At 39.2% G+C, this 12,616-nt stretch overlaps 1 protein-coding gene across 1 annotated transcript in view; it reads left to right on the top strand.

Annotated features, from left to right (window-relative positions):
• piezo1 (piezo type mechanosensitive ion channel component 1 (Er blood group)) overlaps window positions 1-9,714 on the top strand; it is a 112,132-nt gene extending 102,418 nt beyond the window's left edge. Inside the window, exons 43-54 of the mRNA XM_084735178.1 lie at window positions 490-642; window positions 1,487-1,548; window positions 1,701-1,859; window positions 1,997-2,144; window positions 2,242-2,430; window positions 3,251-3,343; window positions 3,797-3,969; window positions 4,158-4,280; window positions 4,370-4,449; window positions 5,302-5,491; window positions 6,921-7,062; window positions 7,239-9,714. Of these exons, the coding sequence (XP_084591304.1) occupies window positions 490-642; window positions 1,487-1,548; window positions 1,701-1,859; window positions 1,997-2,144; window positions 2,242-2,430; window positions 3,251-3,343; window positions 3,797-3,969; window positions 4,158-4,280; window positions 4,370-4,449; window positions 5,302-5,491; window positions 6,921-7,062; window positions 7,239-7,367 (1,641 nt within the window). The 3' untranslated portion in view covers window positions 7,368-9,714. The remainder of the gene's footprint in view (window positions 1-489; window positions 643-1,486; window positions 1,549-1,700; window positions 1,860-1,996; window positions 2,145-2,241; window positions 2,431-3,250; window positions 3,344-3,796; window positions 3,970-4,157; window positions 4,281-4,369; window positions 4,450-5,301; window positions 5,492-6,920; window positions 7,063-7,238) is intronic.
• Window positions 9,715-12,616: the final 2,902 nt, after the last annotated feature.

Raw genomic sequence — 12,616 nt, 5'->3', positions numbered from 1 at the left:
AATACAATAATCTCAATTTTAGGCCTTAAACAGTCTTAAATACAACTTTGAAGTCTTAAAATTGTATTTCTGCAGCAAATGCTACTGTTATAATGTTGGATTTAACTTCAGTCTCGCTTCTAAATATATTTTTGGGAAACAAATTGTAAGCTTGAACATGCTGTGACCACTACAATACAAAACCAACATTAAACCAATAACCTTTTTTGCAAGTATTGATGTGAAGTAGGTTTAAAATTGCACTTATAATGGTCTAAAAAGGTCTTAAAAAGTCTCAAATCGAACTTGTTAAGACCTACAGAAAGGATTTTTTAGAAGTTGCCTCTGCATTGGGAAATGGGTGCTGACAAACTACTGATTTAGTAAATTAAAAATTTATTTACACTATAACTTTATGTATTGTATATTGCAATAATGTTGTGTGATTGTTACAAAATCTCAAGGCACATCTGGACTCAGTTAACAGATAAAATCCGTCCCTCTCTTCAGAAACACAGTGCAGCAGCTGATATCGCCTCCACCCTGTCAGAGGACCAGGTTCCTGAGGCCTTCCTGGTGATGCTGCTCATCCAGTTCAGCACCATGATCATCGACAGAGCTTTGTACCTGCGCAAGGCCGTCCTGGGGAAACTCATCTTCCAGGTTCACTTCATATATTCATTAATGTTTCTGTCTGTCCATGCTTTCCTCTGTGAAGACGTCAGTAGGTGGAGGACTGTATTGTTCAATAACTTTTCCATCAGCACAGATTATATAAGACACCATTGAGAGGATTTCATGCCTGTGTTTCAGCCTTCTTTGCAAACATATTTCCTGAAACCTTTCATCTGTAACATCATGCTTCATTGTGACCAGAAGATGAACTAATGTTACAGATGAAACTGAGGTGACTTTTGGAAAGACCCACAGTGGCCTGTGATATAATCATGTTTAGAATATCTCTACTAATGTGCTGCATTCAAAATAACTGATCTTTCATTTTCCACTGACATCCTTCTTATCCTCCTTCTGTCTATGGATGCACCCGAATACAAAAAAATTATTCAGGAAATAACAAATAACGCAGTGGAAACAAATAACTCTTCTACCCAAAGTTGCTTGTTGTTATTCTGGAAAAAAATCCAGAATGTAACCCAGTAATATTAAGAGTACGACTTTTTACTTTTGTCTAAGTACTTTTTTACACAAGTACTTAATTTTATTATAATAATATTATTATGATATATTATATATGTGTGTAAATTGTAAAATCTAAAATAGAGGTACAAAGTACAGTATGCAGATGAGGAAATATTTTTGCTTTACAGTTGCTTTACCCGTGAATGTTAGTAAGTCAGAAAATACAATATTTAACTGATTTAACATGACTTCCTGTATAAACCACACCCACTTCTGATCTTTTATCTGAATACAGAGACAGGTCATTTTCTTGATGTATATAATGACGTCTCTGTGCACCTCTACCTCTGTCGTTGCTTCCCTGCAGGTGACTCTTGTGTTTGGGATCCACCTGTGGATGTTCTTCATCCTGCCTGCTGTCACTGAAAGGTGAAGTCAAATTAAATCATGTATTCATTTTATTATTGTATTCATGGTAAATTATAACGATGGACTAAATCACAGAGAGAGACATTAGAATACTGCTACAAATGAGATTTAACAAGCTGTAATCTTCCTCGTGGCTCTTTGTCTCTGTTTAGGATGTTCAATCAGAACTTTGTGGCACAGCTCTGGTACTTCGTCAAGTGTATTTACTTCGGCCTATCAGCATATCAGATCCGCTGTGGATACCCCACTCGTATCCTCGGCAACTTCCTCACCAAGAAATACAACCACCTCAACCTGTTCCTCTTCCAAGGGTATGAACGCAAAGCCAGTCTACAGCTGTCTGTCCTGTTTAATAAATATATATGGATATACATGGTATTAACCTGCTTGGAGACACTGACTATGAGTGTATATGTGTGTGTGTGTGTGTGTGTGTGTGTGTGTGTAGGTTTCGTCTGGTGCCGTTCCTGGTGGAGCTGCGGGCGGTGATGGACTGGGTTTGGACTGACACCACTCTGTCTCTGTCCAACTGGATGTGTGTGGAGGACATTTACGCCAACATCTTCATTATTAAATGCAGCCGTGAGACAGAGAAGGTATGAAGTGTGTCACGACAGTGATACCATGATTAAAAAGTTTCAAAAATCAATTCCAAATATTTATTATGTCCAAAAATATATTTTCTGTCCTCAGAAATACCCACAGCCTAAAGGGCAGAAGAAGAAGAAGATAGTGAAATACGGCATGGGCGGGCTCATCATCTTCTTCTTGATCTGCATCATCTGGTTTCCCCTTCTCTTCATTTCATTGGTCAGATCAGTGGTGGGTGTGGTCAACCACCCCATCGACGTCACAGTGACCGTCAAGCTGGGAGGATACGAGGTAATCAACATCTCATACAGCTTCATGTATCTGTTCTACTGTCTCTTAAAGTAAAAAAAAAATACAGCTTATAAAAGTTGTGACTACTTTAAAACTACAGCCAAGGCAGAGTAACTGCATTTAATATACTGTCTGTGAAGGGATCATTTTAGATATGGCTGATTTTTACATTTATAATTTTGCTTGGTCTTGCTGAGCATCACAATGATCTAAAGTGATATCACTTCCATTAACCTGGCATTATTTTTTTATTCTTATTATTTGTTATTTAGTTCATTTTTTGGGGTGCTAAAAATTGTCCAGTCACACACATACAAAATTAGCCAACACAAAGGATGTATGCCTTAAATGTATGTCAATGGAAATGCTCATACATCCTTGAAATAAATTAACATTTTCAGCACAAAAGACAAACACATCACTTTGCTTTTCAAAAAGTAAAGAATGTATAAACCCACAGAGGCACAAAACCATAAGAAGGTGAATTTAAGAGTTCATTACTCAGTCCATAAGGAACACACAATCCTCAGCCCTCCTTGCAAATTGCAAATTTGCCAGGAAGGAGGGAAATCCCTATAGATCAGTGATTATCATCAGGACATTCCACCACAATTCATAGGCTGAGTTCATTTACCACGAACATCTCAGATTCCAGTATGCAGGGATTCATTTTATTTATTCACGGAAATCTGTTCAGTGCAGATCTTCACAGAAGAAATGGCGTATAGGTACAAAAGTAAAACACAAATGACAAGGCATAACATAACATATAACACATGCATATTCCACTGTGTATTCTTTTCTGTGTATGTATGTCTAGCCCCTGTTCACCATGAGTGTGCAGCAGCAGTCCATCCAACCCTTCACAGAGGCTGAATACGACCAACTCACCAAAAAGTTTGGGGACAACGCAGTATGTACTGATTTCACTTTGATTTCTGTGTCTGTCTGTACGTACTATACTGCTACCTTCTGTCTTTCCTGCTGTCTGACTGCTGTAGTATAAGTATGAATAGTTATCAGGCTAGTCCTTTATAGTAAATTTAAAATATAAGAAAGAAAAGAGAAGAAAAAATTTCAATCACATTTCCATTTTCCGAACAATTGACCTTAAAGTGTCTGTTTTAGCATGCTCAGCTTGCACACATGCTCAGTTGTAACATCGTTGAACACACAGGCTTTAACATTGTCTATGGGAAAAGTTGCTGCATTGTTCTTGCTGAAACCTCAGCCTGATATCCATTATGATATTGCTACTCTATTGAATATTCAAAGCACTTTTTAGCATTTTCTCACTTTTGTGTGTTGAGTTGCTGCCTCTCTGTGTACCTGTTTTTCATGCATAGTTTTGTGTGTGTGCATGTAGGTAGCCATGCAGTTCATCACTCTCTACAGTTACGAGGACATCGTGACGGCCATGATTGAGGGTAATTCAGGATCGGTATGGAGGATCAGCCCGCCCAGCAGACAGGAAGTCATCAAAGAACTACTTGGAAGTCCTGTTGACCTAACACTACGTCTGGCCTGGAATTTCCAGAGGTAAAACCCTTATAATACTACTATGCATTATGAATAAGTATCACCAAACTAACCAGGTAATGGTCAACCTCTAAAGATGACAGCAGTCTAACAATCCCTGATGATTGATGTTGATGCAAAGGCTTAAAAAGCCTACTGGCGTCTGCTATACAATCTGATTTCTTTGAATGTATGTGTGTCTCCAACAGAGACCTGGGTAAAGGAGGGACAGTGGAACACACCTTTGACAAACACTCTATAGACCTGGAACCTGGGAACCCAGTCAGAGCAGATCTGGCCTCACTACTGGTTGGCAATCGCACCGGGCCTGTGTAGGTTCACTCTCTGAAGGATGTTAATGTGTTTCTTGTATTATGGAATATAGTTGTATCTTATAGACGCTGTCTTGTCTCTTTCGCAGACTTGTTCCGAACATGTTCCCCAACTACATCCGTGCCCCCAATGGAGCTGAAGCCAAACCAGTCAGTCAACTGCATAAAGGTCTGAGTTCACTGAGTTACTTAATCTATACGGTTCAAGATTTGACAGGGCTGCAGCAAAGTAACAGCCTAAATAGCATTATGGTGACATATAATGGCTGGGACATGATCTACACAAACAAATAAAGACCAGCCCCCAAATACAGACCGTTGGTTAAATTTCTTGTGGCTTTCATATTATGTGCATGCCAATTAAGCATAATGTATATTTCCATCACTATAATTTATGAAATTCAACAATATAATCATGTTATTTTCAACACCTTATCATTCTGGACTAGTCATCTCTAGTGTTGTTATCCTGTTTCAGTCACTACAGGTATATATGTGTTAATATCTCAGCTAAACTGTATGTTCTAGTAATGTACAAGCGCCACAAGATGGCAGTAGCTACATTTCAAGTGCAGTATGGGAACCTTGCAAGTCAATTAGTTTTCCACACCATAGTCCTACTAATGTTTCACAATAAAAGCCTTGTGAAGAAATGAAGGGTATCTGTCCAGAGAAATACTGGAAGACTTTTAATGTGAAATGGATACAGGAAGTTTCAAGTTTGTATCAACAGCGTAATGCAGTAACTTTAAACCATGCAAACTGGGAGCCTATCAAAATGAGGCTTCATACTAAAATACGACCAATATATTTATCAAACAAAAGAGATTAGAAATAAAGACCTGTCTCTAATACAAGCCTTCTTCAAATAAAGGCCTGTTACATTCTGCTGTTGAGTTAAATAAAGGCCCTGGTCACTGATTAAGGAAATATGTTTGTGTCAGACTAGATAGCAGTGTTTATATTTGTTATGCACACATCAAAGTGTCTGTTTTAACACAGCTGATTGGTTGTTTTGTAGATGATGAAGACGGTTACTTGAATATAACCCTGTCCCTGATGAATGACCGGTCACTGAATGGCAGTGGGAACCAGGAGTGGTGGAACATTGCCATCGCAGGCTGTGCCCCTTCATCATGTGGGGTTCTGCCCATTGTCATATTCAATGACAAAGTCAGTCCACCCAGCCTGGGCTTCCTGGCTGGATATGGGTAAGGAACACACCCTCACAAACAACATGTAGATGGGTTGGATTTTTACATATTTGATAATCACAAAAATACAAGAAAAAAATTAATAGTTACAGTGTTTCAACATCGAGGACCAGGAACAGTCACCCTAGGCTTCCAGATGAGTTCTTGTAAGAACCATCAGAGCCGAGTCCACTGATCTAAGGGGACACACAGGCATATAAGGAGTCAACAAATCACTGATACATTTTGTTCCAAGGCCATTTAACCCCTCGAAAGTCAGCAGAGCAATTGTAAAATCATAACACAACATGGAACCGGATGCAGGAGTAAAATGCATGATTGAGCAGAAGATAAAATGACCTAATTTGAGAGAATCTTTAGTGAAAAAAACAAAAAAATATTTTTAACTTCTGACCCCAGGGAGCAGTGGACTTGGACACAGGTGATTACAAGTGGCAGCCATTCCATAAATAGGTTCAGAACAGGTTTTATTAAGAATCTGCAACAGTTTTGATGTTTCAAGGTACTTGAAAGATACTTCAGACTTTTTGAAGAGTGGTTGTATGAGTACTTATCTATAGTCAGTGTATTACCTGCAGTAGACAACAAATTTGTGATTGTGACAGCGAAATATGAACACCAGAGTATACAGACGAACTTTTGCAGATAGAGATGTGGTGTGCTTCTTCCTAATGCTCTACGAAAATGATCATTGCAACTGTTGTACCAATCTTGCACATTGAATGTCAATGTCTGAGTTCAGTGCAACTAGCCTCAGCTGTCTGAGGCCAATATCACTCAACAGAACAGAGTCCTCTCTTGTTCTCCACACTGACTGGTGCACTGACTGGCATCTACTGTAGTTGAAGGAATATTTCCCCAAAAAATGAAAATTCAGTCATTATCTACTCACCCTCATAGTGATTGAACATCAGGTTTAGTTTCTTAGTCCACAGGAAGACAGCATTGTAGAATCTCCTAAACAATGTAAGTGCCATGCCACTTTGCATCTCCTGAACAATGGAAGTGAACATTTTTCAAATGTAAAAAAACAACTGGAAAAAACATAAAATACCTCTCCTCTCCTCTCTCTCTGCTCCTCTGGTGTAAACAAAGTCTCCTAAAGCCCCAACATGCTAAGTTGACTTGAAAGACATCATTTACACCATGTTTTTAGCCTGAATCTTTACTCACTGTAGATCCTTAGCCTAGACCTAAGTACCTCAGACTACCCCACTTAAAATAACCCAAACTGTCCCTTTAATCTGCCCTATTTCAATCTATCAATTGATTTTATCTGATGTTCACTGCCAATGATTTTCAAATATGCAAGGCAACTACGCTATCTTTGAATTAGGTTGCATTTAGGCAACCAAAACTTTTTATGTATGATCAGTCAGTCAGAGTATATATTTTTTCCTTTGTCTTGTCTAATGTCTCCTTCCAGGATCATGGGTCTGTATGTGTCTGTGGTGTTGGTCATTGGGAAGTTTGTGCGGGGCTTTTTCAGTGAGATCTCTCACTCCATCATGTTTGAGGAGCTGCCCTGTGTGGACCGCATCCTCAAGCTCTGCACAGACATCTTCCTGGTTAGTGTGCATATTAACACACACATGCACTGTGACTGATAAATATGCAATATTCCCCCGGTCTCATCATTAGGATAGACCTGTCTAGTGAAAAACATGTCAGAAAACACACAGCTGTCTCCATGTTGTTGGAAGTGTTCTGTAAAATTATTTATTTGTGATCCTTTGTGTTTCAGGTGCGTGAGACAGGAGAGCTGGAGCTGGAAGAGGAACTTTACTCCAAACTGATCTTCCTCTATCGCTCTCCAGAGACTATGATCAAATGGACCAGAGACATCCACAGCCAAGATGAAGACAGATACTGACTGACTCATTGTGTTTGGTTCTAATAGAATACGGTGATTTCTGAAGCACACTGCAAAGATGTCCATGCAGGAGACAGCACATGGAAGGCCTCCTGAGAGCACTCCTTAGCAGAGTGGACATTGACCTACAGCCAAGGAGACACATGAGGGGAGATGTACACTAATGGACATACTGTATGAAATATCTCCTGTTTGCTGGACACCTGTTGCACATTCACAGCTGCCTGAGCACTTTCATCAATCCACCGCACACTACAGACTATTGAGAGTGGAATTACAGTCCCACGGTGGGGGGGCTTGATGGCAGCTGTATGTCTGTCCTGCAGGGTTGGACAAAACCCCCCTGGGAGGCAGATTCAGCGGTCAAATTGATCTGTGTTTGTTACTGGTCAGAAGTCAAAGACCAGAGACATTTCATTCACTGTGTGGCTGAAACCTCAAGCTGATTGTGGGTTGGACCGTCTGTAGTTACTGTATCAGTATGCTGATTGATCTGAAAACATGCCATGCTGTCAGTCAAACTTAGATTTTTTTAATCATTAATTCTTGTAAAAGTGACATGAGAGTGCAGCAATGTTTGTCTGAGGTCAGAGTAGCCGAATTCAGAGTTTGGATTCAGCTCTTTCAGTTCTCGGCTGCCGCTGGTCCCAAGATCAGGGAGAAAGACGGGTTAGTGTGAGAACTGTGTTTCAAAAGATGAGGTTTCTGATGTGGGTTTGACACTTGACACTTTAAAGCCCAAGTTCATTTCAAGTCACTTTCATTCAAAAGTTTGAATTAAAAAAAAGATCATGCAGGAGAGCATGCTCAGGGCCCTTTTCCACCAACATGGAACTGGCATCTAACTTGGGCACATAATATTTAACTTTTTTGTGGGTGTGTCATATTCTACAGGATTCTACAGGTTCAAGCACCTAATTTTGAACCGTTCTGAGCATGTCCACCAAAAATGAACTGTTGGTTCCCAGCTGAAATCAAAAAATAGCTTTTTTTCTTGAAAACCAATGTTCTATGCCATATTCTATGTTGATGACATCCTTGAAATCGGTGGAAACACTGGCTTGTTCATTAGATAACACCAAGGTTCCAAGGATCTTGGATGGAACCAGCGCTATTTTGGTGGAAAAGGGCCCGCACATGTTCAGATACACATAGGCCTTTTCCACCAACATTGAACCAGCCTGGTTCTGGTTCGCTCACCTGATTCAGAACCTGAAAGGCTGGTTCTCAGCTGAAACCAAAAAATAGCAGCTTTTCCATTGGAACTAAAGTGGGCGTGTCATATTCTACAGGTTGTTGTGTATTGTGTGGCGCCCTCTGGTAATGACATTCTTAATTAATGGTTGTGCTCAAAACTTGTGGAAACAGTGGCTGGTTCACTAGATAGCACCATGTTTCTAAGGATTTTGAATGGAACCAGTTCAAGAACCAGAGCTAATTTGGTGGAATGGAGCCCACACATGTTCAAACACACGTTGGCCTTTTCCAACAACACTTAACCAGCACCATTTTGGTTCAAGCACCTATTTTTTGAACCGTTCTGAGCTTTTTCACTGAAAATAAATTTGCATGGAACTTGAACTTGAGGTTCCCAGGCTTTTCTTGGGAACCAAACGGGACATGCCATATTCTGCAGGTTGTTGTGCATAACCAGTTGAGGGAGCACAGCTGATTTGGTGGAAAAGGGCACCACATAGTACAATTAAAAGTGCTATGTGCTGGACACATCAACTTACTGGTTGCTCTGTTAATCATAGTTCACGATATCCAAAATTTCCAGGTAAAATGTTGCAATTGCTGAACCCATTGGCTCGTGTCTGAGCACAATTTAGCCTCTGGGGAAACACCTATGTTTCGGGGCTTCCAGTGCAGCCAGAATTTGGATAACGGATATCCAAGACAAGACTTCCTCTTTCATGCACAGATCATTGTTTACAGTCTCAACTTGAGACGTGAGAATCTCTATAAACAGATGTCTGCAAATTGAAAGCAGATATATTTTTTAAAAAGCTGATAAAACTTTAAATTGCCACCAGATGATAGCTGATGGATTCCGAGATTGCATTTCGGTCAATGTGTTCTTCCTCTTTTGCTCTCCACACAGACTGTTTACCTGCATGCAACCAAAGCCATTGATCAACACTACTTGGACTACAAACAGACTACAAATGGAAACCAGAACGCCGCAGATACCAATGTCCCTTTCCCACAGATTCTGTATTCATACAGATAATTAGAATGTACTGTCAAACCATAAAAAAACATTTTGGATTTAAGAGCTGGTTCTGTGTTGGTATAATGAGTGTTCAACCTTTACAAGAAAATAAAAAGAATCCTCTACATCAAACTGTTTGGTCCTAGACTGCTTTACAAGTACACTGCTCACAAAGTGAACAGTGAAGAGTTGGTGAGTTGACTGATGGGCTGGACTCATTTTGTCCTCACCCCTCTGACTGAATTTATTTTCTTCTTTTATTTTTCTGTTCAGAAAAAAAAATTGCAACATTCAACAACTAACTGACTGGATGCTGATGCTGTTTTTCTGCTACCCTTTTTCACAATTATTCCCTGTTAGCCTATACCTTGAGCCATCACAAGTAGGTAACAAGCACCTCCAAACCTCCCCAAAATCCCGTTTTTGAACGTGTTTCTGGTGCAATTATGTTAATGCAAATATTAAGCTGTTACAATTGCATAAATAGTTGTTCAAGGATGACATTTGCCAGGGAGTATTCTCCTGAAACAAGGAGCAATGCACCAAAATAAAATTTTTGGGCTTTCTCTTATCATGGTTTCAAATATAACCCAGAACATCCTCAAAGAGACAAAAAAAAAATACTGTCTGTACCTGCTGCAGGACTCCTGTAGTGACCAGCATACTTTCAAATTGATCTCCTGGGAAAAAAAATGATCACCATATTACAGTGGAAAATATAATGGAAAAAAATGGCATAAACACTGAATGTTCAAGTTAAAATGGATGTTGGATCTTAAAAACCCCTGAAGAAATCAGACTACAGTAACGGTCACATGGATATCTGTTTTTGCTGTTCCAGACCAGCATGCCACACTTTGATTTTCTACCTGAAATTACAGACATTCTTTTGTCTATGTTAACATGATAGCAACAGTTTTAGAAAGATAGCAAAAATAAGAAACATCACCTATCACAGAAAAGACCAACCCATGCTCCACAAAATAAAGGTTTCTACCTAATCCATATGGATTTTAAAGAAATGGAAAAGTTCACAAATTCACAACAACAACATGTTGGTCTCAGATGTATGTCGCGTTGGATAAAAGCATCTGCTAAATGAAATTATAAGATTGTTATTGTAAGAAAACATAACTTAAAAATATAAATATTTTATTAAAATACATAAGCTGATAATGCCAGAGATCAGAACACTGACAAAAATAAAAAAAATCAGCTCATAAAAATGTTACATAGGGTACATAAATTCAAGGTTTTAATGGCTTTTCTATTTTTAGAGCATTGAATTGATTTCATTTGTTGTTGTAATTCATTTCAAAAAGTTAAAAAGGATAGTTTGGATTGGTTTGGAAAACGAACTAGTCCTGCACCGTTGGGAACATGTACACAAAAAGCACATCAAAACGTGTGGAAAATTCTGGACAAGTGTGCTATGACTTTCGCAAAAAATTGAACGGGATTTTTGTGATACTCAAAAATCGCCCCTCTTTGACGCCATGTGGCTTTGCCACACTTTAACATAGAAAAGTCATTCAAAGTTTAACGGTTTACCAGACTGTGGCCTTTATTCACAGTAAACAGCATTTTCATAACTACAACGGTTTTAATGAAATCACAGTTTTCGTTTTGGGAGATTTTCAGTCTGTTTCAGACTTTATAATGGGTGTGTATTGCATGCAGTCATTAGGGCGAGAGTGGAGAGAAGCTGTAAAATCATCTAGAAGTTCTCTCTTAAACTCACGTCCATGGCTGCAGTGTTCACTCTACATACACAAATTATACATCAGATTGTAAGAAAAGTTGTGCTGGTCGCAGAGTTGTGACCACCGAAGCAAATGGACAAATGGTTTTGGCTGGCTGAGGTCCAAAAGGACAACAAGTCCAACCAAATGCCCCATTCACTCCCATGTTGAGCAACAGCCAACATTTCTGGAAAGAAGCAGATGATCCCAGTTTTTTCCATCGCAGTGGTGGCTTCATTTTTCACACCACAGAAATAAAATTTGCACCATTGTGTTCAGCAACCTGTCCTCCCATTCACATTATGTGTTTTTTAACTGTAGCAATTGCGGCATTTCATTAAACAGCTGTAGTTTGAGAGGTACGTTGTCTCAAGTTTTGCCTCTTTTTGGAGTTTTTAAAATTGACTGTGCCGTTGCACACAGGTGATTGGTCAATTTCACCAGCCTCAGTTCTTTGCAGAGACAATTCCACCTGAAGCAGCTCAAGATTTGAAATTATTAACAGTTTAAAATGACTGTCTGTCTCTCTGTCACTCTGTCTGCCTATCTGTCTGTTTCTGTCTGTCTTTGTCTTTCTGTGTTAAATTTTGACATTTTTGTCTACAGTCTATTTCAACTGTTCATAAATTCAAACCTTGATCGGCTTCAGGTTAAATTCTTTGTCTTTCGGTCCTTTCAGTATTCAGATTTCTCTGTGCTGTAACATACAGGTGATTGACCAGTTTCACCAACCTGAGGCTGGTCCTGTCTTCTGATTGGTGGATTGACCTAAAGCTGTTTTTTGACAGTTCAAACCTCATACAGAGAGAATTACACCTGAAGCAGCTCAAAGAGTGAAGTTATTAACAGTTTAAAAACACTGTCTATCTGTCTGTTTCTGTCTTTCTGTGTCCAACTTGGACATTTTAGACTGCAGTCTTTTTTAACTGTTAATAAATTTAAAGTTTGACCTGGTTCATGTTAAATTCATTCATTCATTCATGAAATGTCCATCTTGCCTACACAGTGAATACATGTCCACTCACAGTTGCTGGGCTGATTGTGATTGGCTTAACTGAATGTCCAGCTCTAAGTCTAATATCCATGGCTGCCTAGTGACATTTTTAATGTCAGCCATATTGTTCTTCTGTCCCACTTATTTACACAGCTTCTCATATACACACACACAAAAGCTGTTCTTTGTGTTTGTAAGGGGACTTTTATTGACATACACTCACCCATATACATACAAACGCACATGATAATGCATGCACATACACAGACACACACACTCACATACATACATACATGTG

The sequence above is a fragment of the Lutjanus erythropterus genome, chromosome 14 (assembly GCF_056507025.1).
Source record: "Lutjanus erythropterus isolate fLutEry1 chromosome 14, fLutEry1.hap2, whole genome shotgun sequence".
NCBI lineage: Eukaryota > Metazoa > Chordata > Actinopteri > Lutjaniformes > Lutjanidae > Lutjanus > Lutjanus erythropterus.
Note: the sequence above shows the minus strand (reverse complement) of the source record. Positions and strands in the feature narration are given on the sequence as shown.